The following is a 25,252-nucleotide window of genomic DNA, read 5'->3' on the forward strand; positions in this document are numbered from 1 at the left end:
CATGCAGATACAGGCAGACCTAAAGGGGTGTCAATTTTTTACACTCCTGAACATATTTGGATCAACTGCCATACAGATTAAGCAGTGTTGGATTAGTCTAGATTGCTTCCTTACAATGCTTGGGAGTCAGTGTTCCTGACTGTTAGAAGGTGAAAAAGTTATTCAGCTCTAAGCCTTCAGGCAGGACAACATGACTAAAATCTCTTTAGAACAGTGAAGTAACATCTACATATTGATAAGTGGAATTCTTTTTGATAGTTCTGCTAATTTCCCCTTGTCTGCATGGGCAAACAACAATTTCCTTCTCCCCAAAGTAATCTGTAGATCGTGTCTTCACTTCCAACAGATTCTTCTAGACCGTTGAGTCCGTTGTTGGGTAGGGATTGTCTCTAATTGTTACTGAATTGTACTTTCCAAGCGCTTAGTACAGTACTCTTCACACAGTAAGCACTCAGTAAATATGACTAAATGAATGAAATCTTTTCCGATTCCAAAACTGGAGCAATGGCACGGGAGATCACTCCACACTTCATATAACTTACAACATTGTCGGAAGCATTAATATTTCACCCAGCAGCAAAAAGCAATAATATTTCAAGCAAGGTTTTCCTAAAAGAGTAAATTCCTAATCAATTTAGGCAACTATCAGATTTCATGCATTTATCTAAAAATTGTTAACAAAGCATCCATTATTTTTTAATTATGTCTCTACTCAAGAATCAGGTTACCAATACAATCTAGACTTACTGGAAGCTGGATTGGATGTGAAATATTTGATCATTGGCCTCTGTAAGGATGGTACTCTCCACAAGCAGAATACAAAGACATTTGCAGCTATAATACCTAAGGAAACAAAACAAAAACTAGAATTTAGGGCAGTGAAAACGTAAGGCAAGCAGAGTTCAATATGGTCCAGGATCCTTATTGCAATCTTCCTCTCTAGTGTTTCTGCTCCATTAATACACTGCTCTTGACGCTCCAACGACTCCTTGCGGGTAGGAAATGTGTCAACAACACTGTTCTACTGTATTATTCAAAGTGCACTGTACAGTGCTCTGCACATAGTTAGTGTTCAATAAATACCATTGATTGAGTACAGGTGAGTAAGCAGAACGAACCCATGTAAGGGGCTGAATTCTCCCAGGACACTAAGGAGTAATTTGGTGAAGTAGGTAAGGGAATTTGCTAAATGGGGTCCTAGAAGAGTTCATGTCTCAGACAGGTCAGCAATGTACTCCCTAAGTGACATTTACTGGCACTGGATCGCCATATATCAGCCCCATTTATGGCTGCCGTGAAAAAAAGAGGAATCACACATGAAAGAGTCAACTCATCTGGGCCAATTCAGAAGCTTTGTCTATACCCTGCTTAATCAGTGTGTCTGCACAGGCGGTTATGTTTCTGCAAACAAAATAGGATTTTAACCTTTAATGGTCAGCCACTGCCTTCTATTAAAAAAATGTGAAATACAAGCAAATATTTCCCCAAAAGGAGCATTATGCACTACTGTGGCAAAACCAGTATTTTCTTTCCCAAGGTTAGGATATTTCTGCAAATGTTTCCCAAGGCCTTCCTTCGCCTGCCTACCCCCTGAACCATCTTACTAGCCAAGAACTCTCTTAATACTGCTCTGCCTGTCTAGTGAAAATACTTGGAAAATCATTAGTACAGTTTGGATGGCCCACCTTTTTAAAAGCAATGAGTGGGGAAGTCAAGAAATGCCTGTACGAATCATTTGCAAACAATTTCTATGCTCTCGCTTCATTCGAAAATGAGTATGTGGCTACAGCTCTTTTTTCTAGGTTAAGGAAATGGTATTTATTCCACGTATTAAGAACTGTAACCAAACCTTAATACTTACATATGGTATTCATGCTGGTCAAACCATACAGTGATTGGAATATCCATTCCTTTTTTTAATATTGTATTGATAATTTTGGAGTAATAAAACAAGGACCAAATCAAGGTGCCAGATTTTAATGTGAAATGCAGATTTCTATTCCCAGATATGTTTTTAAATACCCATGTCATTATTATTAATAATAATACTAATGATGGCATTTCTTAAGTGCTTATTATGTGCCAAGCACTGTTCTAAGCACTTGGGTAAGTAAAAGGTGATTGGGTTGTCCCAAGTGGGGCTCACAGTCTTAATCCCCATTTTACAGATTCATTCATTCATTCATTTGTATTTACTGAGCGCTTACTGTGTGCAGAGCACTGTATTAAGCATTTGGGAAGTACAAGTCAGCAACATATAAAGACGGTCCCTACCCAACAACAGGCTCACAGTCTAGAAGGGGGAGGCAGACAACAAAACAAAACACGTAGACAGGTGTCAAAATCATCAGAACAAATAGAATTAAAGCTATATGCACATCATTAACAAAATAATAGGTAACTGAGGCACAGAGAGGTTAAGTGACTTGCCCGAGGTTACATCGCAGACAAGTGACAGAGCCGGGATTAGAACGCACATCCTCTGACTCCCAAACCCGTGCTCTTCCCACTGAGCCCCGCTGCTTCTAATGTGAAATATTCTGTAGGCCATGCTGGATCCCATGGGTTACCATTTGGAGTAACCATGGTCTCCACAACCAGGCATCAACTGACCACTGGCCACTTTTAAAAAAATTTTAAATAGTATTTGTTAAGCGCTTACTACTTGCCAGGCACTGAACTATGCGCTGAGGAAGATACAAGCTAATCAGGTTGGACAGAGTCCATGTGCCACATGGGGTTCACGGCCTTAACAGTGCTTGGCACACAGCAAGTGTGCCTGGAATGCCCTCCCTCTGCCCATCCGCCAAGCTAGCTCTCTTCCTCCCTTCAAGGCCCTACTGAGAGCTCACCTCCTCCAGGAGGCCTTCCCAGACTGACCCCCTTCCTTCCTCTCACCCTCGTCCCCCTCTCCATCCCCCCCATCTTACCTCCTTCCCTTCCCCACTGCACCTGTATATACGTATATATGTTTGTACATATTTGTTACTCTATTTATTTATTTATTTTACTTGTACATATCTATTCTATTTATTTTATTTTGTTAGTATGTTTGGTTTTGTTCTCTGTCTCCCCCTTTTAGACTGTGAGCCCACTGTTGGGTAGGGACTGTCTCTATATGTTGCCAACTTGTACTTCCCAAGCGCTTAGTACAGTGCTCTGCACACAGTAAGCGCTCAATAAATACGATTGATGATGATGATGATGATGAAGTGTTCAATCAATACAACTGAACGAATGAATCTCCATTTTACAGATAGGGTCACTGAGGCACAGAGAAGCCAAGTGACTTGCCCGTGGTCATGCAGCAGACAAGTGGTGGAGCCAGGATTAGGACCCAGGTCCTCTGACTCACAGGCCTGTGCTCTACATAGTAGGCCATGATGCTTCTCCTTCAGATCACCATACTCTTGTTTGTTGCCCAAGGTGTCCCCATCACCACAAGCTCTTGCTTGCCAACCACGGCACCACTATCACGAGAAACAGACGGGCTTGCAGGTTCTACACACATCATTTGTGAACCTCAGATATCTTGTGCTTCCCACTGTAATCCAGTAGCTGAAGTTATCTCTTTGGAGAAGCTCTAACTTTTTCAGCCCTCTAGAAGACTGTTCAATACCCTGCTCCTTACATTATGCATATACTCTGCTTCAGCGTGAAAAAAGCTGGTTTCTCCCACAACACCCAACTTACTCTTGAGAGAGTAACTGCAAAATGGGAGAACTGGGCACATTATTTTCTGTCAGTGATACGCTACCAACCTCCTCATCTCAGGAGGAGGGAAAGAGAGACAAATTCGCTTTTCGTGAAGCATTTTGAAAGAAAAGGCACTATAAAGCATGCTATTAAGCTCCTGACAGCATTCTTTTAGTTTCAAATAGAGAAAAGAGAGTTGTTTCGAAGACAACCTTTATGTGTTAGCTTTGATTTCAGGGTTAGTCATTTTTTTTAGAAATGTACTTTAACAGGCGGAGTGGGTGTGATAGCTACAAAATTCACATTCTTGATTCCGTCTTTACTGGCCGATCTAATACAAGGTGATTAAGAGGAGGCGGAAAGATCGCTGTTAAAAACAAAATGTCTCAGCAGGGTATTGGAAAAAAGGCTGTGCACTCCCTGGTTGAATCACCGAGACCATTAGCCAACTATCGCTGTAGGATTCTAGTGTAGTGTGAAAAGCCTACCAGGGTTCAGAAAAAATTTTACATTTGGAGGCGTCAACCTGGCCAACCTCTCCTACCTTCACGGTAAAACAAAATTACTTACTTGTAATGTTTGCTTTCCCATGGTGTATTAGTGGGAGATCTTTTAACCTATCAGGGTGCTAGGCCTCCACAGTCTAGGTGGGAGGGCTACAACTTTAAGAACCAATGGTTCCACACAGCATGAGCTTTAGAACTTCTCTGGTAGGTGTGGTCAATGCTTTCCTTGAGGCCTGGCAGTTCCTTTCAAAACACAAGAGGAAAGGGAAAATATGACTGACCCAAAAGAGAATTCATGCACTTTAAAAAAAACCTCTCCAAATCTGAAAAGGGTGAATGGACCAGGGTGAATCCGTTGCCCATTCTTTCAGTACAGAACATACGTTACTGGTAAGTAATTCTGGCTGTCCCCAAAATTAATGGGATTGGCAGATGTCCACTGTCAGACACTACTATCGTCATTTACAAAATGAGAGTAGTTTATTTACACTAAAAATACAGCACAACCACTTTTTTCAAGTGTGTATGAAGAATATGGGGTTGCACCATTCCCCAAAATGAGCGTGCACAAAGAGATAACTCGCAAAAAAATCCCAAGAAGAATAAAACTCAGTTGTAAGGTTCTGAGTCACTAAAAAGCAAAACTAAGACTCGGGCAGCAAAGAAGATACTCTTAAATATCTGCTAATCTGCCAAAGAACCATTGGAGGCTGGAAACTGGCCAATTCTTAACAAAAATCTTGCAGTCTTCTGGGAAAGAAATCAATCAATCAATGATATTTATTGAGCGCTTCTATGTGCGAACACTGTACTAAGCACTTGGGAGAGTACAATACAACACAGTTAGCAGACATGTTTCCAGCTCATAACGAGCTTACAGTTAGAGGAACTCCCAATACCAAATATGAGCAATAAAGCTTCCCTATGATGTGGGCGTAGTATCCTGGGAAAGTCAACAGAACCAACTAATAAGACTCAACTTTACGGAATTTCTGAAAGCAAGCATCTACTACCTACGATACCAGACTACACTTGTGAAACGCAGTACAGTCACTAAACTCCACTCTACAGAATTTGGGAATCTAAGTCACTGATTTGGTTAGCTACTTTACATTTCTGTGAGTTAGACACAGATTTTTCCACAAAAGCAGTGGGGTCTGATAATCTGAGCAAAGGATTAGGAGTCAGGAATTCCAAAACCTAGCATTCAATATATTATTTTGTGGATAACCTAAGTTTTACAAACGGTTGGTGGGCAATTGGAAAAACAAATGAAACTCATTTTTCCATGTGAAGGCAACGGAGTTAAACCTCTCCGTTTTAAGACGACACTCTGAACTACAAAACCAGATCCACCATCTACCTATGTTACCCAGAAGTGTGACCCAAGCAATGCTTTGAAGATTTCCAAGACTACCACAATTGTGAATAACCTCGATAAATAAGGATGTACAAAAATGAACATATTCATTATTATTAACAATGATAATGCCTTGATTTTACATAGCACTCATTGCCACGGTGCTTATCTCACTCTCCTCACATCCTGTGAGACAAGATTTTTATTATCCCAATTTTACAGGCAAGGAAACTGAGGCAAAGAACAATTTAATGATTTACTCATGGTCCCAAAGCAGTAGAGTGGCAAAGCTGGGATTATAATCAAGTCCCTCTGACTTCCAAAGCCATGCTCCTTCCCTACACCAGCCTGTCTCCAATACACTACTCTAGGGGTAAACGATGAACCTTTTCGTCATCAATGGATGGGATTCACTTACTGGGCTGTTTCTAAATTCACAACTTCTTGAAAGTAGAAAGATGATGGGAGAAAGAGTAGATCCCAGAATGCAAAACCTATAGGGCCCAAAGCCCTAACTATAAAAAGAAGCCCCTTCTTATTAGAATTATGTAGAAGATACATAGGCCAAAATAGTACTATGGATGGTTTCAGGGAACTCCTGTCTCCCTAGCAAAGGTCTAAAGCATTACAGAGTATTATATTCCTTTTCCGAGATAATGTCATTAACTATAGGCATACAGATTTGGAACTTGACATTCCAGAGTGTTTCACTTTAAGATTGAAACTAGGAGACCTTCAGAGGAAACAATCAATTCTGAAGAGCTTCAGCTGTTCAACCTTTTGTTTTGCTGGATGTTTGTTTTTTTTTTCAAAAAATAAATATTGGAATTTTCTTTTAAAAAAAAAAAAAAAAAATGAAGAATACCACAGACTCAGCCATATGAGAACGTGGGGGCGAAAACAACAATAGAGAGCTCCAGAGTTCACGAGTCACTGAGGGGATTTTTGGATAGCTACACCTATACTCAGTAATATAGATGTTCCAATTCCAGAATTTGTGCTGTTATTAAAGCTAATGAGCTCCAGCCTCAATTCAGGAGAGTGTTGAAAATCAAGAGTGGAAATCTGAGAAAGGATAATAATTTCTTCCCCCTAAGTTGTACATCTTTAATGAAATTTAAGACATTACTTTTTGATTTCTGAGACCCTACAACCTCTCCAAAACTGTATACAGCCCCAGGACAAAATCAAAGTGACACAAAAACGACTTTAGCTTTGACCTTGCTTTTGCAGACCCCTCTAAGATCCTTTGTATATTAGTATTATTATATTAAACCTCATGATTTTGTGGAAAATTAGATTGAGATTGACTTCTGTAAAAATATTAACATCCAAAAAGTAGACACAGCTAAACTACTAAAATGGTTTAAGTAGCACACCTGAATATAAAGTATATATCTAAAGTTGTTTTGTTCGCGATCTCCATATTCCTCAAGGAACATTGAGAAACTGAGGCACAGCGAACGGCACAGTTGCAAAGCCTAGACATAGAATTCCTGACTCCCAGACAAAGGCCGAAACGATTACTATACCTGCTCCCTTCTTCCAAATAAACTAGAAGGTGCCCAGATTTGTTGGATCTTGCCTAGTTACCGCTAGCAAGCATGGGACAAAAGCCATCTTCTGTGACATACTGTACCTGTTTTTCTCATTTTGCTTCCTTGAATGTCTAATACTTGTAAGCTAACACAAACCTGTCACAGTCCGCTGGCCATCACTTAGGTTATTCCACCAGTGGTTAATCTAAAATTAAATAAAAACTGCATGTTACCCCCTCTGACATATTAAACATTGATGAAACAGAAGAATCCAAAAACAGTGAATCGGTATGAGCAAAAAATATATATATTTTTTAATAGTATTTGTTAAGCACTTTATATGCGCCTGGCACTGTACTAAGTGCTGAGGTAGACACAGAATAATTGGGTTGGACACAGTTCAACACACAATTTGAACATACAAACAGCACCAGATTAATAATGCTTTCCACTTTATGAACTATTCTTTTTCTACTACTCCATATGATGAAAAATTCATTTCTACTATATTTCATAATCATGGTTCCTGTGATCTTGCAAATCTTCCTTTCACATGATATCCTTCACAACATGGGACCCGCATGGTATATCCCCGGATGCCTTTAGCAAGCTAGGAACCTACAACAATTCCTACGGAAAATGATACCGCAGAAAACACTCATCTTGACAAAGCTGCTTGAAATATTCTTTGATGCTAGGCAGCACTACTCTTTAGCCAGCTTGTCCAGGTGGGATATATTCAGATTTGACACTTTCTCTTCTCAGTGGCACAGTACTGTTCTGAAAATAAGGTACACTTTGTATGTATCTACTGAAGGGAGAAAAAAGGGGCAGAAGCAAGGCAGATCGCTCCTAAAAAGTGCAGAATCTTCTAATCACCTTGAACCGTTTGACGGTCTACAGAACAGCAAACTTTGTAAGAATGCAAAGTGCTAAAATACCAACCATAGCACTATTTATAAAAAAATGGTGTTACCTCCTTAAAGGTACCTGCTAGACAAAGGAAGCGCATTGTAATTCACTAGTAAATTAATTTTTAATCATACCACCGTTCCTTGGTAAAAGCCCAGACATGTTTTACTAAACCCCAGTAACACTACCTCATAGTTTAGCTTGAGAAGCAGCGTGGGCTAGTGGATAGAACACAGGCCGAGGTGTCAGAATGACCTCAGTTCTAATCTTGTCTCTGCCACTAGTCTGCTGTTTGACCTTAGACAAGTTGCTTAGCTTCTCTGTGCCTCAGTTACTTCATCTGTAAAATGGGGACTAAAAAACTGTGAGTCTGATGTGGAACGTGGATGGTGTCAAACCTGATTAGCTTGTATTTACCCCAGCGCTTACAGTGCCTGACCCATAGTAAGTGCTTAAAAAAATCGCATTAAAAAAAGTTTGATGGGCAAAATAGTTGATTACCGTTGTTCTTAAATTCAACCTTGGTAAAATACTAAACTGCAGAATCAGTAACGTAATGGCTGCAACCAGGAGCTAGCTCAAACATAATATTTCAGGCCTATAGGAAGAGAAAGAGGCTGAGTGTTGCCCTCTCCTGAGAGACTCCCTGCAAGGAAGGCAGGTGATCCCGAGATAGCCCCCTCGGAGAACAAATAGTCCCTCTCCTCTTTTCTCCCTAGTTGCAGAGATTCCCCCACATGGGATAGCAAATGTGTTAGCTGAATATCTTATGTTTGTCCTACTGCTTAGTGCACAGTGACTAATAGGTACCACCATCACTAGTAGTAAATCGTATTTACCGAGTGTCCACTGGGAGCAAGGCACTGTTCTATGGGGTGGGAAGTACAGTGATCCCCCCAACTTCCCACCTCTACTCCTAAAAGGTGAGCTCTAACATGGAAGATGGAATAAAAGCCTTTACAAATAAAGTAATAAAACTACATACTTGACTGTACAACTGAATAATCATATAAACAAGAGAGCTAAGAAATGAGCAGGGGAAAGAAGATGAGGAACAGAGAACCACTCTCCTTAACTAGCACGTTAAGTCGTTCTAGTATTTATAGTACTAAGGGCGATGAATCGGAAATGGATCGATGGCACTTGATAAGAATAATAAGGGCTAGGGGGAATTCTAATAAAAATATAAGGGCCCTGTCTACAGAAACTTACACTGTGAGGGGAGTCAATCCAATATAAGGCATGAAATATGTAAAACAAACATATGGTAATGTCCATAATAGCTAGGGAAGCTGGCGGGGGCCACTGCCCTGTTCGTAGTGATGAGGAGATCTGTCAAGAGAGGCGGATCAGGGCAACAGAAAGGCTGCCACAGAATTCAGAAGGAGGGAGGGGACCTCGCTGTCCAAGTGGGAAAGGCTGGGGGCTCTGCACCACTGGCTCCATCCTCATAGCATTCCCTAGCAGCAAGAGCATGGGCCTACAAGTAAGAGGATCTGGGTTCTAAATCCGGCTCTGCCACTTTTTGACTGTTTGACCTTTGGCTGTGCCTCGGTTTCCTCATCTGTAAAATGGGCATTAAATCCTACTCCCTAGCTAGATGGTGAACCCACTGTGAAACAGGGACTGTGCCCGATCTGATTATCTTGTATCTACCCCAGCACTTAGCACTGTGCTCTACATATAGCAAGTGCTCAACAAAAGTCATGATAATAGTAACAATTATTCTCACTGCTGGTTTGACTGAAACAACCAACTGGGTTATTTTTAGACTCACGTGCTGTAGTGATCTGCTCATGAAAGGCACTTGGTTTGAAGAATCTAGACTGTGAGCCCGCTGTTGGGTAGGGACCGTCTCTATATGCTGCCAACTTGTACTTCCCAAACGCTTAGTACAGTGCTCTGCACACAGTAAGTGCTCAATAAATACGATTGATTGCTTGCTTGATTGATTGATAGAGCATGGGCCCGGGAGTCAGAAGGTCATGGGTTCTACTCCCGGCTCCTTCACATGTCTGCCGGGTGACCTTGTCACTTCACTTCTCTGTGCCTCAGTTACCTCATCTATAAAATGGGGATCAAGACTGTGAGCCCCTTGTGGGACAGGGGCTGCGTCCAACCCAATCTACTTGTATTTACCCCAAGGCTTAGTATGGTAGTTGGCATATTGTAAGCGCTTAACAAATCCCATTATTATTATTATTATTATTATTATTATTATTATTATTATTATTATTATTATTGTTGACCCAAGCGGGAGGCTCCATTGATGTAACTAGCCCCATTCACAAAGAATATTGATTCCTCCTTGGAATGATTTCCAGAAGCTAAATGATATGCACTGTTTGAAGAGCAATAATGCATGAACCCATTCAATAGGTTTCCCACCTTTTACTTGGCTTTGAAAAAGTTGCTTTTTTATTACATTTTAGTGTCTAACTGACCTCTGTCAGGAAAAACCTGTTATACATTCAATCCATTTACAGCGATCACAAATTTTCTAACCAACTGAGAGAAGTAACAGTGGTTATGACTTTACCTGCTTCCTGAAGTCCCCTTCCTTTTGAGGCCTAATGCTTTCCAGCCAGTCTGCTCGTACGCCATCAAAATAGCTCTGGACCCTCAATTTGAGTGACTCATATTGCCAAATAGCAGCCGATCCAAACGCACAGCCCGTAAACTGTGTAACGGCAAACAGAATACAAAATGAAAAAGAAAAGCAGATCTTCGCCTGTTTCCAAAGGTAGAAAGTTAAAACCGGAATTGAAACGTGTGGGGACTTATACTCCCTCCCACCACCTTCGGAGGATACTTGTTGCTCCAGCTGTACCCTTGGGGTGTATCAGGAAGGGATTTTACGAGTGGCACAATAAGCGGTTCGTGGCAGACGGGCTCCTGCAGTGTGCCACTGGCATCTATGAGGCACAGCAAGAGCGGTTCAACCTAAGACCTGCCAGATGTCGGTGCCCATCCCGTGCCAGCTACCACTTCTGCAGTGCCATTTCTCCCAGGGGAGACCCGGCTCAGACAGGTGGATCTCAGACTACTTCACCTGTGCTATCCCGACAAGGATCAGCTCTAAGTTGTGCATCCCAAGAGCGGCCTGATCATTTGCGGGCACCACACCAGGTCTTGGTAGATTCAGACCCCCCCTCCCCGAGAATCACAAGTAGTTTTCAGGGGGCTGTGGCGGCTGGGGCCAGCACTCAGAGGGGCTAGCAGTCGGTATGGGAAGAAAGCCAATTCCAATTCCCTCTAGACTGCAAATTCGTTGTGGCCACGGAATGTGTGTTATACCGTTGTGATGCACTCTTCCAAGCGCTTAGTACAGCGCTCTACACTCAGTAAGCACTCAATAAGTACCATTGATTGTCTGAAATTGCCAAAGCGATAGCGTGACCGCCTGGGAGAAATAGTTCACGAGGCATCACAAGAGACTTCATGGACATCCCTCTATCCACAGAATGAAGCACACGGTTATTTACTAGATACTTCTAACAGCCACACACTATGGAAACTGAAATTCTAGGACACAGGACTCAACCGATTCCACATGCCTGCACGTGACAGTTATTTTCCAACATGGCATCATATTCTATACACGTGTGTTGACAGAGAACGTTGACCTAATTCCCTAACTGAATTCTATCCCAGAGGTGAGGTACAGATATGGGTCATGGGAGAACTGAGCATACATAGAGAAATATCAAAGTCAGAAACTTAAGTTTCCCTTAGCAAAGAGTAAACCAGTAGTAACGATAACTTTAATTCAAAATCCTGGATTAACTGCTGGTTACCCCAAACTAGCAACATTCATTATCTTTTTTCTCCTGGTGGTCAGTCTCCCGAGAGAGCTTCTCTTGAAGCTGACCTGGCCAGCTGAGGCACCAGCTGTGGGGAAGAAAGCTGCTCTCCTGTCAGTTTCCTTCTCTAACCTTTCTTCTGACCCTTCCCCTTCTGGGGACCCCAGTTGTCCCCTGGAACTGGCTGAACTCAGGCGGGTGTCATCAGGTAAGCCAACCGCTCCAGGACTGCTCCGGGATGGAGTGCTTAAATCCATCTCCTCAATTCACAGAGACAGCAATTTCTTGAGCTGTTTTATCCCTTCAGCCACTCTTGTGGCCTAGGTAGACCATCACTTACATGAAACAACATTTTCTTTAAAAATGGTCACATTCTATTTCCAAGTGGAATTCAAAATAGTGTTCTTTCTCACCGTTCAAGTAATATGCAGAAAGAGGATCTCTACATCCATTTATACTAATTCAAGAGGAATTCCATTTGAACCACCTTAAACGATGGACTCGCGATACTTTTATAGGTGGAGCTATATACTATACATACTATCCTATATATATCTATACATAGATACAGATATATATAGGATAGTATATATCTCATACTTCCTTTACATGCTACCTAGCCTTTAGATCCCAGTTACATTCCCTAGTTTCTACACCTCATCTCTTTAATCTTCCTCCATTTAGCCTCACAAAAACAAAAACACAACACAAACAAAAAACAAGGGCTTGAAAATTGGCTTCATACTCAGAGGAGTATGGGACCTTACCCCAACAGTAAAAATAAATGGCTTCACAAGTGTCCTTAATGAACATGGAGAAGTGTACAGGACTGTTTCTTCTACTGGTGGCGTCAAAGCACTTCTTCTATAGGCTTCACTGCCTGTTCCGCTGTCTGGTCTTCGGGGTTCAATCTTTTTGGGTGCCTTCCGAAATCCACTTCTTTGTTGAAGGAAGAGGTTAATCCTAAAAAGAAAAATAATGGGTTAGCATATCCATACTTCTACGCAATCCTGAAGTTTCATTACAGCCCATTTTACTACAAAAGTCTGTTTGGAAAGGAGCTGTTTTAGAAATACACATATATATGTTCATTCAATTGTATTTATTGAGCATTTACTGTGTGCAAAGCACCTGTACTAAGCGCTTGGGAGAGTACAATATAACAACAGACACATTCCTGTCCACAATGAGTTCACAGACTAGAGGGGGAGACAGATATTAATATAAATAAATAGATAAATGAATAAATTACAGATATATACATATGTGCTGTGCAGATGGGAGTGGGAGAAGAGGAGAGGAGGGTTTAGTCAGGGAAGGCTTCTTGGAGGAGCACTGACAATCTTTTGTCAAGCCAGAGGGTCAACCCCACCCCAACCAGGCTCAAGCAAAAGTTTCCTTTCCCCGGCCAGGTTTTTTCACTTTCTCCTATTTCTTTTCCAGGAGATGATCTACCATGTTTGGGTTGGCACTCCTGGGCCTCACAGATGACCCATTCTGCTAGTCTCCAGAAGCTGGAGTCCCCAAAGCCTAGAGTGGAAATGGCAATTGGGTTGAATCAAGCCTAGATCACTGGCACTCCCAAGGGATAAGCCAATAGGGGACCAGGCAGGAGGTTGGGGGGTAGGAAGAGGTGGAAGGAAGACCCCAAAAGGGGTGACAGCCCCAACCAGGGCCCTAGGATTTCCAAGGTTGCCCCAGACCTCTGGAGACAGGATCACATTGCTTTGTACCTGAATTATCTACCAATTCGGTTTGACTTGAGATCCTGTTTTCATGTCCTCACCTTCACACTGGATAACTAGCTTACCTCAAAGAGCACGAATCAATCTTGGAAAAGTTTTGAAAGCTTTTACAATGCAATATTAGTGATTTTGATCTCTGACCCTTTAACATTTGCATGCCTGACCTATTTGCTCACTGCAAACGGACTGGTTGGCCACCTCCAACACCCTCTTCCACATCCCACTTACCAATCAATAGCACTTATTGAGCTCTTACAATACGTAGAGCACTGCATTAAGTGCCTGGGAGAGTACAACACAGTTGGCAGACGTTCCCTGGCCACAATGGTATCTCTTCTACGTGTATTCATTCATTCAATCGTATATACTGAGTGCTTACTGTATGCGGAGCACTGGACTAAGTGCTTGGAAAGTACAATTCAGGAACAGATAGACAATCCCTACCCAACAACAGGCTCACAGTCCAGAAGGAGGGAAGACAGACAACAAAACAAAACAAGTAGACAGGCATCAATAGCATCAAACTAGCTCTCTTCCTCCCTTCAAAGCCCTACTCAGAACTCACCTCCTCCAGGAGGCCTTCCCAGATGGGGCCCCCCCCCTTTCTCCTCTGCTCATCCTCCCCTCCTCATCGCCCCTACTCCCTCCCTCTGCCCCCCCATCCCCTCCCCACAGCACTTCTGTATATTTGTACATATTTACTACTCTATTTATTTTATTATTGTGTATATATCTATAATTCTATTTATCTACTTTGTTGATACTGACACCCATCTACTTGTTTTGTTCTCTGTCTCTCCCTTCTAGACTGTGAGCCCTTCACTGGGTAGGGACTATATCTGCTGCCAAATTGTACTTTCCAAGCGCTTAGTACAGTGCTCTGCACACAGTAAGTGCACAATAAATACAACTGAATGAATGAATAAACCAAAATAGATAAATAGAATTACAGATATGTACACATCATTAATAAAATAAATAGAATAGTAAACGAGTACAAATATACACAAGTGCTGTGGGGCGGGGGTAGAGCAGAGGGAAGGAGTAGGGGCAATGGGAAGAGGAGGAGGAGCAGAGGAAAAGGGGGCTCAGTCTGGGAAGGCCTCCTGGAGGAGGTGAGCTTTCAGTAGGGCTTTGAAGTGGGGAAGAGAGCTAGTTTGGCAGATGTGAGGAGGGAGGGTGTTGCAGGCCAGAGGTAGGACGGCTTCCACGGCTTCAACTATCATCTCTACGCTGATGACACCCAAATCTACATCTCCACCTCTCTTCCCTCTCCCTCCCTCCAGGCTCATATCTCCTCCTGCCTTCAGGATATCTCCATCTGGATGTCTGCCCGCCATCTACAACTCAACATGTCCAAGATTGAGCTCCTTATCTTCCCTCCCAAACCCTGTCCTCTCCCTGACTTTCCTGTCACTGTTGACAGCATTACCATCCTTCCCGTCTCACAAGCCCACAACCTTGGTGTCATCCCTGTCATCCTCCGCTCTCTCATTCACCCCTCACATCCAATCCGTCACCAAAACCTGCCGGATTCACCTCCATAACATCACCAAGATCCGCCCTTTCCTCTCCATCCAAACTGCTACCTTGTTGGTTCAATCTCTCATCCTATCCTGACCGGATTACTGCATAAGCCTCCTTTCTGATCTCCCATCCTCCTGTCTCTCCCCGCTCCAGTCTATACTTCACTCTGCTGCCCAGATCATCTTTGTACAGAAACGCTCTGGGCATGTCATTCCCCTCCTCAAAAATCTCCAGTGGCTGCCTATCAACCTACGAATCAAGCAAAGACTCCTCATTCTCGGCTTCAAGGCTGTCCATCACCTCGCCCCCTCCTACCTCACCTCCCTTCTCTCCTTCTACAGCCCAGCCCGCACCATCCGCTACTATGCCTCTAACCTCCTCACTGTGCCTCGTTCTCATCTCTCCCACCGTTGACCCCTGGCTCACTTCCCACCTCTGGTCTGGAATGCTTTCCTTCCACACATCTGCCCAAGCTAGCTCTCTTCCTCCCTTCAAAGCCCTGAGAGCTCACCTCCTCCGGGAGGCCTTCCCAGACTGAGCCCCCCTTTTCCTCTCCTCCTCCCCATCGCCCCCACTCCCTCTGCCCTACCCCTCCCCTCCCCACAGCAGTTGTGTATATTTGTACATATTTATTACTCTATTTTATTAATGATGTGTAGAGAAGCAGTGTGGCTCAGTGGAAAGAGCACGGGCTTTGGAGTCAGAGGTCATGGGTTCAAATTCCAGCTCCGCCAACTGTCAGCTGTGTGACTTTGGGCAAGTCACTTCACTTCTCTGTGCCTCAGTCACCCCATCTGTAAAACGGAGATTAAGACTGTAAACCCCCCATGGGACAACCTGATCACCCTGTAACCTCCCCAGCACTTAGAACAGTGCTTTGCACATAGTAAAAGCTTAATAAATGCCATTATTATTATTTAGCTGTAATTATATTTATTCTGATGGAACTGACACCTGTCTACTTGTTTTGTTTTGTCATCTGTCTCTCCCTTCTAGACTGTGAGCCCATTGTTTGGTAGGGACCGTCTTTATATGTTGCAAATTTGTACTTCCCAAGGGCTTAGTACAGTCTCTGCACACAGTAAGCGCTCAATAAATACGATTGAATGAATGAATGAAATGACATTGGCCGGGGGTCGACTGTGGGACAGGCGAGAATGAGGCCCAGTGAGGAGGTTATCGGCAGAGGAGCGGAGTGTGCGGGCTGGGCTGGAGAAGGAGAGAAGGGAGGTGAGGTAGGAGGGGGAGAGGTGATGGATGGAGAGCTTTGAAGCCAATAGTGAGGACTTTTTGCTTGATACGGAGGTTGATGGGCAACCATTGGAGATTTTTGAGGAGGGGAGTGATATGCCCAGAGTGTTTCTGTAGAAAGATAATCCGGGCAGCAGAGTGAAGAATAGACTGAAGCGGGGAGAGACAGGAGGATGGGAGATCAGAAAGGAGGCTTATGCAGTAATCTAGTCGGGATAGCTTGAGTGACTGTACCAACAAGGTAGTGGTTTGGATGGAAAGGAAAGGGCGGATCTTGGCGATGTTGATAGAATCAACATCACTTGTGAGCAGGTGACGTGACAGTTGGTGATTCTGCACTTCCCAAGCAACTAGTACAGGGCACCACCTGAAGGAGACGTTCAAAAAATACCACTACTGCTACTTTCAGTCTGGCTGGACCTATTTCTCTTTATTGTACTCTCCCAAGAGCTCAGTACAGTGCTCTGCATACAATTCACGCTCAATAAATACCACTGAATGAATGAAGGAATGACTGTGAGCCTTATGTGGGACACAGACTGTGTCAATCCCAATTACCAGGCACATAGTACGCATTTAACAAATACCATTATTATTATTATTTTTATTATTATTATAACTAAGGGTGGGGGCGCCAGTGGAATTCAGGATTTTTAATTTTAGCTCTGGTGTACCTTAACAGATTTTTCATCTCAACTGCCTGGAATCGGACACTGCTAAGTGGAATGCACAGGTAGGGGGTCAAACATAAAGGCTTTATTGATTTGTTTTCAGTAACAGAAAGCTCCAACTGATCCACATAATGCTTTACTACTTCCCCACCACCCGTGTCGGGTGGACCCTGGCCCCAGTGGGGTGTTAGGGTTGAAGCAGCCAGAAGCTGGGGGCTACCTTGGAAACCCGTAACCAAGGTTTCCGACCGAAGAACCAAACCATCCAGGCATGTGACAGAGTAGACGGGCTTAACAGGAATCCCGAAAAGATGCCAAACATGACGAACGAGGACCGCAGAGCCTACCGAGGCAGTCACCGGGGCGACCGCCTGCTGGTCTACCACACCAAGGCCCAAAGTCAACACAAGACTGAGGGGGGAGTAATTTGGCAATAAATGGGCTTTCACATGTAAAATCTTGTATGTGCTTCACCAAGGGCTGCTGCCCTGCCCACCTCCTCCTCTGTGCTCCGGGGGGATACAACTAGCAGGAACCAGAGATGCCAATGCCCCTGCATGAACCCTGCGGACTATAATCAGCTTTTCAGTGCTAAAGTCTTCCTGGCTGGACTAAGCCATATCTCATGTAAAATGGGAGACTCCTTATCATATTACCATATATTAAGCACTCGCTGCATGTATGAACATGAATATAGCTCCTGTTCTCAAGGAACGGCATCCTAAAATTCCTCACCAGCTGAGAATGCATCTAGATACGCCTACAGGGTGAAAGAGAACCTCCCAGTGACAGAATAAAAAGAAAAACTTTATAATCTTACTCACAAATGTACCTGACCAAGACTTGGTTTCTGGGGAGGAAAATGAAACTGACACAATGATTTTAGTAAAAATCACTTTGTTGTTAAAATGGAAAACATATCAAAAGCCAAGAATGACACTTTCAAAAACTAAGTCAGGGTGGGGATCATGTCTAGTGATTCTACTGTACCTTCACAAGATCTTAGTATGGTGCTCTCTTCACAGTAGAGTGTGCAGAGCACTGTACTAAGAACTTGGGAGACTACAACAGAGTCGGTATACACGTTTTCTATTGTACCTTCACAAGATCTTAGTACAGTGCTCTCCTCACAGGACAGTGTGCAGAGCACTGTACTAAGAACTTGGGAGACTATAACAGAGTCGGTATACACGTTTCCTGCCCACCAATAAATAGCATACACTCCTAACTTAAATGGATATACTCTACCATTTAAATCTTGTGGACTTTGTCACAGTATACTGGAGAAGCAGCATGGCTCAGTGGAAAGAGCACGGGCTTTGGAGTCAGAGGTCATGGGTTCAAACCCCGGTTCTGCCAACTGTCAGCTGTGTGTCTTTGGGCAAGTCACTTAACTTCTCTGTGTCTCAGTTACCTCACCTGTAAAATGGGGATTAAAACTGTGAGCCCCCCATGGGACAACCTGATCACTCTGTAACCTCCCCAGTGCTTAGAACAGTGCTTTGCACACAGTAAGCGCTTAACAAATACCATTATTATTATTACTATTTGACTTGTCATAGGTGAAGCTTTATGCTTAAAACAAGGTCTAGGCAAGGGTTTGAGTACACCGGATGGGGTTGGTTGGGGGTGCTCCTGTAAACTGCAGAACAGAATCCTGGCAAAGTCAGTCAACATGCTGACACCTCGGCTTCCTATTGTTGTTCTCCTTTTATCCAGATGCCATAAAGAGCAGTAACAAAAGCACCGTAGAGTACGCATGTACAAAACACCATCTCACTCCTTTCCCTGGCCTTCAAACTTGGTCAAACAGCACTTGTCTCCCTTAGCTCTATCCCCTAGCCCCACCCACAAGGAACAGAAGAAATTTAGCGCCAGCTGAACTCTAATAATAATAATAATAATAATAGTGCCAAGCACTGTAGTAAGAGCTGGGGTAGATACAAACAAATCAGGTTGGGCACAGCTCTGGTCCCATGTGTACATATTTATTACATATTTATTACTCTATTTATTTTACTTGTACATATCTATTCTATTTATTTTATTTTGTTGGCATGTTTGGTTTTGTTCTCTGTCTCCCCCTTTTAGACTGTGAGCCCACTGTTGGGTAGGGACCGTCTCTATATGTTGCCAACTTGCACTTCCCAAGCGCTTAGTACAGTGCTCTGCACACAGTAAGCGCTCAATAAATACGATTGATGATGATGATGATGATAATAAAAATAATAATAATAATGGCATTTGTTAAGCGCTTACTATGTGCAGAGCACTGTTCTAAGCGCTGGGGGGATACAAGGTGATTAAGTCGTCCCACGTGGGGCTCACAGTCTTAATCCTCATTTTCCAGATGAGGTAACTGAGGCTCAGAGAAGTGACTTGCCTAAGGTCACACAGCAGACATGTGGTGGAGCCAGGATTCGAACCCATGACCTCTGACTCCAAAGCCTGGGCTCTTTTCCACTGAGCCACGCTGCTTCTCTATGATGATGATCGCCATTTTCCAGATGAGGTAACTGAGACATAGAGAAGTGACTTGCCCAGGGTCACACAGCAGACAAGTGGCAGAGCCAGGATTAGAATCCAGGTCCTCTGACGCCTGGGCCCTGGCTCTATCCTGTAGGCCACGCAGCTTCTCTCTGCTCCTTCCCCATTTAGACTGAGTGCCCCATGTGGGACAAGGGACAGGGCCTGATCTCATTACTTTGACCCCACCCCAGAGCTTAGTACAGTGCCTGAACACAGTAAGCAGAAGTACCACATGAGTAGCAGCACAGCCTGGTGGATAGAGCATGGGCCTGGGAGGAAGAAGGACCTGGGTTCCAATCCTACCTCCACCACTTGTCTGCTGGGTGACCTTGGACAAGTCACTTCACTTCTCTGTGCTTCAGTCACCTCATCTGTAAAATGGGGATGAAGACAGTACAGTGTTCTGCACACAGTAAGCGCTCAATAAATACGACTGAATGAATGGCTGTGAATCCCATGAAGGGCAGGGCCTGTATCCAACCTGATTTGCTTGTATCCACCCCAGCGCTTAGTACAGTGCCTTGCACATAATCAGGTTATGGCATCAAAATACCACAACTATTACCCCCTCCCCCTCTTCCTCTCCTTCCCCTCCCCACAGCACCTGTATATATGTACATATGTTTGTACGTATTTATTACTCTATTTCATTTGTACATATTTATTCTATTTATTTTATTTTGTTAACATGTTTTGTTTTGTTCTCTGTCTCCCCCTTCTAGACTGTGAGCCCACTGTTGGGTAGGGACCGTCTCTATATGTTGCCAACTTGTACTGCCCAAGTGCTTAGTACAGTACTCTGCACACAGTAAGCACTCAATAAATATGATTGAATGAATAAATGAATATGATTGACTGAATTGAATGAACTGTTGGATAGGGACCGTCTCTATATGTTGCCAACTTGTACTGCCCAAGTGCTTAGTACAGTGCTCTGCACACAGTAAGCGCTCAATAAATACGATTGGTTGATTGCTGAACTATTATCACCATGCGCTTAACACATATTACAATCCGGACATATATATTGGGAAGCAGCGTGGTGTCGTGAATACAGCCTGGGAGTCAGATTCTAATCTCAGCTCTGCCACGTGTCTGCTGTGTAGCCTTGGGCAACTCACTTCACTTCTCTGTGCCTTAGTTACCTCATCTGTAAAGTGGGGGTTAAGGCTCTGAGCCCTATGCAGGGCAGGGACTGTGCCCAACCTGATTATCTTGTACCCACCCCAGCGCTTAGCACAGTGCCTGGCACATAGTAAGTGCCTAATACCAGAATGATTCAGCAAGGCCTAGTGGCAAGAGCGTGGGCTTGGGAGTCAAGGTTGTGGGTGGTAATGCCAGCTCTGCCACTTGTCTGCTGTGTGACCTTGGGCAAATCATTTGACTTCTCCGTGCCTCAGTTACCTCATCTGTAAAATGGGGATTGAGACTGGGAGCCCCACGTGAGACAGGGGCTGTGTCCAACCTGAGTGCCTTATATCTACCCCAGCGCTTAGAATAGTGCTCGTCACACAATAAGCTCTTAAATACTGCAATTATTACAATTAGAAGAAGCAGCCTGGTGTAGTGGCCTAGGAGTCGGAAGGTCATGGGTTCTAATCCCAGATCTGCCACTTGTCTGCTGTGGAACCTTGGGAAAGTCCCTTCACCTCTCTGTGCCTCAGTCCTCTCATCTGCAAAATGGGGATGGACTCTGTGAGCCCCACGTGGGACGGGGACTGTGTCCAACCCGATTTGCTTTTACCCGCCCCAGCGCTTAATAGAGTGCCTGGCACGCGGTAAGCGCTTAGCACACAGCAGAATTATGATGATTATCATTACTGTTGAGAGGCGGAAGTGGGTTGGGGGCGTGCTGTTTGTCCCGCCGGGCTGGGGTTGCCCACTGCCCGCCAGGAGCCCATGGAAACCAACAGCCGCTTCCCTTGAACGATGCAGGCCTCAGGGTGGGTGGGCCCCAGGACAAACAGGCCCCAGGACAGAGAAAGACCTTTCATTCATTCAATCGGATTTATTGAGCACTTACTGTGTGCAGAATACTGCACTAAGCGCTTGGAAAGTACAATTTGGCAACAGATAGAGACGGCAAAACAAAACAAGTAGACTGGTGTCAATACCACCAAAATAAATAGAATTATAGATATATACACATCATTAATAAAACAGAGTAATATACACAAGTGTTGTGGGGAGGGGAAGGGGGTAGGGCAGAGGGAGGGGGCGATGGGGAGGAGAGGAAAAGGGGGGGCTCAGTCTGGGAAGGCCTCCTGGAGGAGGTGAGCTTTCAGAAGGGCTTTGAAGGGAGGAAGAGAGCTAGCTTGGCGGACGTGTGGAGAGAGGGTGTTCCAGGCCAGAAGTAGGACGTGGGTAGGATGTGGATGCCACTCCTGACATCCTGTTTCTTCGGCACTTAGAACAGTGTCAGCGCTTAGAACGGTGTTTGGCACATAGTAAACTCTTAACAAATACCAACACTATTATTATGTGGGCCAGAGGTCAACGACAGGACAAGCAAGAACGAGACCTAATGATGGAGATAGGTCTCAGGACAGAGACAGGCCTCAGGTTAGGCAGACCTCTGGACACACATAGACTCCGGGACAGAGACAGATCCCAGGACAGACACAGGCCTCAGGACAAACATAGGTCTCAGGACAGGTGGGCCTCAGGGTGGGCAGGCCTCGGGACAGAGACAGATCCCGGGACGGAGACAGGCCCCGGGACAGCCACAGGTTTCAGGACAGGTGGGCCTCAGGGAGGGCAGGTCTCAGGACAGACACGGGCCTCGGGACAGGGGCAGACCCCCGGGACAGAGAGAGACCCCCGGGACGGGCACAGGCCTCGGGACGGACACAGGCCCCTGGGCAGAGACAGGCCCCGGGACGGACACAGGTTTCAGGACAGATGGGCCTCAGGGCGGGCAGGTCTCAGGACAGATACGGGCCTCGGGACAGAGACAGACCCCCGGGACGGACACAGGTCCCGGGATGGACACAGGCCTCGGGACGGACACAGGCCTCGGGACAGAGACGGACCCCGGGGCAGACACAGGTCTCAGGGCAGGCAGGCCTCGGGGCAGAGACAGACCCCGGGGCAGAGACAGGCCCCGGGGCAGAGACAGGCCTCGGGGCAGAGACAGACCCCGGGGCAGAGACAGACCCCGGGGCAGTGACAGACCCCGGGGCAGTGACAGACCCCGGGGCACGGACAGGCCTCGGGGCAGAGACAGACCCCGGGGCAGAGACAGACCCCGGGGCAGAGACAGACCCCCGGAACAGAGACAGACCCCCGGGACAGGCCCAGGTTTCAGGACAGGTGGACCTCAGGGCGGGCAGGCCTCGGGGCAGAGACAGACCCCCAGGACAGAGACAGACTCCGGGACAGGGACAGGCCTCGGGGCAGAGACAGACCCCCAGGACAGAGACAGACTCCGGGACAGGGAAGACCTCGGGGCAGAGACAGGCCTCGGGGCAGAGACAGACCCCCAGGACAGAGACAGACCCCCGGGACAGGCCCAGGTTTCAGGACAGGTGGACCTCAGGGCGGGCAAGCCTCGGGGCAGAGACAGACCCCCAGGACAGAGACAGACCCCGGGACAGAGACAGACCTCGGGGCAGAGACAGGCCTCGGGGCAGAGACAGACCCCCGGGACAGAGACAGACCCCCGGGACAGGCCCAGGTTTCAGGACAGGTGGACCTCAGGGCGGGCAGGCCTCGGGGCAGAGACAGACCCCCGGGACAGAGACAGACCTCGGGACAGAGACAGACCCCCGGGATAGAGACAGACCTCGGGACAGAGACAGGCCTCGGGACAGAGACAGGCCTCGGGACAGAGACAGACCCCCGGGACAGAGACAGACCCCCGGGACAGAGACAGGCCTCGGGGCAGAGACAGACCTCGGGAGAGAGCCAGACCCCCGGAACAGAGACAGACCCCCGGGACAGGCCCAGGTTTCAGGACAGGTGGACCTCAGGGCGGGCAGGCCTCGGGGCAGAGACAGACCCCCCCCGGACAGACACAGGCCTCGGGACAGACACAGACCCCGGGACGGAGACAGACCCCTGGGACAGGGACAGACCCCCGGGACAGAGACAGGTCCCGGGGCGGAGACGGACCCCCGGGACGGAGACAGACCCCCCGAGGCGGACACAAGCCTCGGGACGGAGACAGACCCCCCGGGACAGACACAGGCCTCGGGACAGACAGACCCCGGGACAGGGACAGATTCCCCGGGACGGAGACAGGCCTCGGGACAGAGACAGATCCTCGGGACAGACACAGGCCTTGGGACAGAGACAGACCCCGGGACAGAGACGACAGACCCCGGGCCAGAGACAGACCCCGGGCCAGAGACAGGCCTCGGGCCAGAGAAAGACCCCGGGACAGAGACAGACCCCCGGGACAGAGACAGACCACCGGGACAGAGACAGGCCTCGGGACAGAGACAGGCCTCGGGGCTGAGACAGACCCCCGGGACAGGCCCAGGTTTCAGGACAGGTGGACCTCAGGGCGGGCAGGCCTCGGGGCAGAGACAGACCCCGGGACAGAGACAGACCCCTGGGATAGAGACAGACCTCGGGACAGAGACAGGTCTCGGGACAAAGACAGACCCCCGGGACAGAGACAGACCCCCGGGACAGAGACAGGCCTCGGGGCGGAGACAGACCTCGGGAGAGAGACAGACCCCCGGGACAGGCCCAGGTTTCAGGACAGGTGGACCTCAGGGCGGACAGGCCTCGGGGCAGAGACAGACCCCCGGGACAGAGACAGACCCCCGGGACAGAGACAGACCCCGGGACAGAGACAGACCTCGGGGCAGAGACAGGCCTCGGGGCAGAGACAGACCCCCGGGACAGAGACAGACCCCGGGACAGGCCCAGGTTTCAGGACAGGTGGACCTCAGGGCGGGCAGGCCTCGGGGCAGAGACAGACCCCCGGGATAGAGACAGACCCCCGGGTCGGAGACAGGCCTCGGGGCAGAGACAGACCCCCGGGACGGCCACGCCAGGCCTGGGTCCCGAGGCAGGGCTGGGTCCCGAGGCAGCCCCCGGGGCGTGCAGTTGTGTCGGAGTGGGGTGGGTCGTGTTGGGGCCACTACCTGGGTCCGAGCAGGAGGCGTGCGGCTCCGACCTCCCGTCCGCGGCCCCGCAGCGGGACTCGGCAGGCCCAGGCCCAGGCCCCGGCCCCGCTCCGCGCCATCTTCCCGGCCTCCCCTCCTCCGCGGCCCCTCCTCCGCCCCTCCTCGGGCCCGGGCGTCCCGAGCCATGGCTTCCGGGGCACGGCCCCCAAACCGCACCCGCAACCCCGGAAGCGGCGCGGCCCGCTGCCCGGATCCCGGGCTTCGGAGGCCCAGGGCCTGGGTTCCAATCCCGACTCCTCCACCTGCCTGCTGCGGGGCCTTGGGCGAGTCCATTCACTTCTCGGAGCCCCAGTGACCTCATCTGGAAAATGGGGATGATGACTGTGAGCCCCACGCGGGATAACCTGATCACCTGGGCTTTGGAGTCAGAGGTCATGGGTTCAAATCCCAGCTCTGCCAGTTGTCAGCTGTGTGACTTTGGGCAAGTCACTTCACTTCCCTGTGCCTCAGTTACCTCGTCTGTAAAATGGGGATTGAGACTGTGAGCCCCCCATGGGACAACCTGATCACCTTGTTACCTCCCCAGCACTTAGAACAGTGCTTTGCACATAGTAAGTGCTTAATAAATGCCATCAT

At 46.9% G+C, this 25,252-nt stretch overlaps 1 protein-coding gene across 2 annotated transcripts in view; it reads right to left on the reverse strand.

The window, feature by feature from the left end:
• PARL (presenilin associated rhomboid like) overlaps positions 1-24,749 on the reverse strand; it is a 40,438-nt gene extending 15,689 nt beyond the window's left edge. The window contains exons 1-5 of one of the 2 annotated variants that reach the window (XM_038755837.1): positions 24,635-24,749; positions 12,583-12,778; positions 10,552-10,692; positions 7,257-7,305; positions 748-843 (exon numbers count right to left, since the gene is read on the reverse strand). In XM_038755837.1, coding sequence (XP_038611765.1) covers positions 748-843; positions 7,257-7,305; positions 10,552-10,692; positions 12,583-12,778; positions 24,635-24,735 — 583 coding nt within the window. In that variant the 5' untranslated portion in view covers positions 24,736-24,749. Of the gene's footprint in view, positions 1-747; positions 844-7,256; positions 7,306-10,551; positions 10,693-12,582; positions 12,779-18,257; positions 18,330-24,634 lie in introns of those variants that run through there. The other variant, XM_038755920.1, reaches the window with a different exon arrangement.
• Between the last annotated feature and the right edge of the window lie 503 nt (positions 24,750-25,252).

The sequence above is a fragment of the Tachyglossus aculeatus genome, chromosome 1 (assembly GCF_015852505.1).
Source record: "Tachyglossus aculeatus isolate mTacAcu1 chromosome 1, mTacAcu1.pri, whole genome shotgun sequence".
NCBI lineage: Eukaryota > Metazoa > Chordata > Mammalia > Monotremata > Tachyglossidae > Tachyglossus > Tachyglossus aculeatus.